This window comes from Protobothrops mucrosquamatus, unplaced genomic scaffold, assembly GCF_001527695.2.
Source record: "Protobothrops mucrosquamatus isolate PMUCROS unplaced genomic scaffold, P.Mucros_1.0 scaffold12188, whole genome shotgun sequence".
In the NCBI taxonomy this organism is placed as follows: Eukaryota; Metazoa; Chordata; class Lepidosauria; order Squamata; family Viperidae; genus Protobothrops; species Protobothrops mucrosquamatus.
In genome coordinates, this window is record NW_015397965.1 from 1 (window position 1) to 2,507 (window position 2,507).

At 38.7% G+C, this 2,507-nt stretch overlaps 1 protein-coding gene across 1 annotated transcript; it reads right to left on the reverse strand.

Annotated features, from left to right (window-relative positions):
• Positions 1–29: 29 nt before the first annotated feature.
• LOC107301389 (PHD finger protein 10-like) lies at positions 30–781 on the reverse strand (the record flags this gene model as incomplete). Its single annotated transcript, XM_015830622.1, has 2 exons — positions 658–781; positions 30–160 (listed from the first exon to the last, which is right to left on the reverse strand). Coding segments are annotated over exons 1-2 (253 nt in total), but the record flags the coding sequence as incomplete, so codon positions are not given.
• Positions 782–2,507: the final 1,726 nt, after the last annotated feature.

The following is a 2,507-nucleotide window of genomic DNA, read 5'->3' on the forward strand; positions in this document are numbered from 1 at the left end:
TTTCATGTAAGTATTTTTAACATGAATACCTGGATATTTTCGCTTAAAGGAGGTTACCCCCAAGTATTCACTAACTTGTTCTTGAAGCATATAATATTCTCCTGTTTCATCGGGTGGCCATTTGTATTCTATCAGGTTTTCAGCTGGAAAATAACTAAAACTAAACACAGAAAATCAAATATTAAATTATAAGAATTTAACACTACCGTCCAAACAGAACCCACATTCAATGCCATGTGCTCTGTAGTAACACTTTTATACATCTATATTCTTAATCATTTCTGAGCTCACTCAAGTGGAAAAATCGTGTATACATTTATTATTAGATATTTCGCCTAGTTACTCTGTAAGTAACTCAAAATGCTGAATATACACAATACACCTTCCTCCTATTTTCCCCAACACAAGGTTGATTTAATTACTCTAAAATACACTTTCTGTTCCCCATTTTGAACTATCAAGAAGTATCAATGTCCTCTTTTCAAATTCTTCTGCTGGCTATCTTTATATATTGGTAGCACATTTCACAGTTCTAATTCATGAGGTTTCTGTAATACCATCAACACCCTAGTAAATAAAACAACAAGGACCATGCATTTATTTTTGTTGAAAAAACAACATATCAAACTAGAACAACTTTTTTAAAAATGGCAATACCTAAGATCTTGACTTGAAGTCTCACAACTTCGTGAGCTGTCTCCTGAGCCCATGCGGCGCCTTTTAGATGGTTGGCTGCCATCATTTGAATTGTCTTCTATGTCATCCTGAGATGATACCATAATGTCAAGTGTTGAGCAACAAAATGTCAAGATCAAGAGCACACTTATCAAGAATATGAAGTATTTGGATTTGAAAACCTTAACGAAACTGTGAACATCTACACCTTACTCTGGGATTTTTCACTGCTCTTTATCCATCTAATTAAAAAATAAGTCAAGGAGTTACACAGGGCCCTGATATCTTTAGGGAAATAAACAAACCTAATAGATAGAGGTACTGTACTCTAGAATCTCTGATAATGCTATACAGCATGTTGGAATTGGTTACAGGTAACCCTCAACTTACAACAGGGGTCTTCCATCTTGGCCCCTTTATGACTTGTGGACTTTAACTCCCAGAATTCCTCAGCCAGCGTGCCTGGCTGAGGAATTCTGGGAGTTGAAGTCCACAAGTCATAAAGGGGCCAAGATGGAAGACCCCTGACTTACAACCACAATTGAGCCCAAAATTTCTGTTGCTAAGAGAACTTTGCCCCATTTTACGACCTTTCGTGCCACAGTTAAGTGAATCACTGCAGTTCTTAGTAATATAGCTGTTAAGTGAATTTGTCTTCCCCATTGACTTTGCTTGTCAGAAGGTCGCAAAAGGGGGTCACATGAACTAGGACACTGCATCATAAATATGAACCGGTTGGCAAGCATCCAAATTTTGGTCAAATGATCATAGGGATGCTGCAACAGTTGTTAAGTGTGAAAAAGTCGTAAGTCACTTTTCAGTGCCGCTGCAACTTTGAACAGTCACTAAACGAATGGTTTTAAGTCGGTGACAGTTCTTGGCTCGCACATAGTTAAGAATCACACTTTAAAAAATAAAATAGTACTGTAAACGATCCTAATAGTGTAATACTGTAAAATAGTACTGTAGACGATCCTAAAGCAATTTAAACTTCAAAAATCTGAAATCAATGTGACTTCTTAATAAATAAGTTTGATGCTTGAATGCAGATAGCCAGGTAGAGGATGCCAGCATTATTTTCTTTTTATATCAATCAGCATGGGACCTTCATATTCTGTAGGACAAATAGTTGCCAGCTACAATAGCTTTCCCAGCATTACACTAAAGAAATGGGAAGCAAGGAGGAGGTTTGGCTAGCCATCAAAAGCCCCATCCCCATAATCAGGCTAAATAGACTGCGGGTTCTCTTCTTAGATGAGTGGGCCTGCTGCATCTTTCAGAAGAAAAACAGTGCAAAGTCTATTTTCGTCGACCTCAAAAGATCTACATCAGGGGTAGTCAACCTTGGCTCTTTTATGACTCGTGGACTTCAACTCCCAGAATTCCTGAGCCAGCACAGCTGGCTCAGGAATTCTGGGAGTTGAAGTCCATGAGTCATAAAAGAGCCAAGGTTGACTACCCCTGATCTACATAGTTGCGATTCGACTCTCAAGAGAAAAAAAAAGTGATACCGACTTCTTAAAAAAACAACAACCCCTCTCCTTCAACCCAAGTGCCCCACTTTTTATGGCGAAGGTTCAGCTTAGCGTCTGTATGTTCTTAATTTCCTTTAACTGAACTTCCTTTAACTTCGGACGTGCTAAAATCCTTCGACTCCTGTTCAGTCCTTCGAAGGAGAGTTAAGTGGGAAGGATCCAACGGATCTCGCCCCACCACCAACCCATAACATGTAAAACTAGGGTTGCCAGGTGTCCACTATCTGAGCGGACGGTCCACTTTTTTCACATTATGTTCACTATTTTTTTTCACAAAATAGTGGACATTTTTTTTTT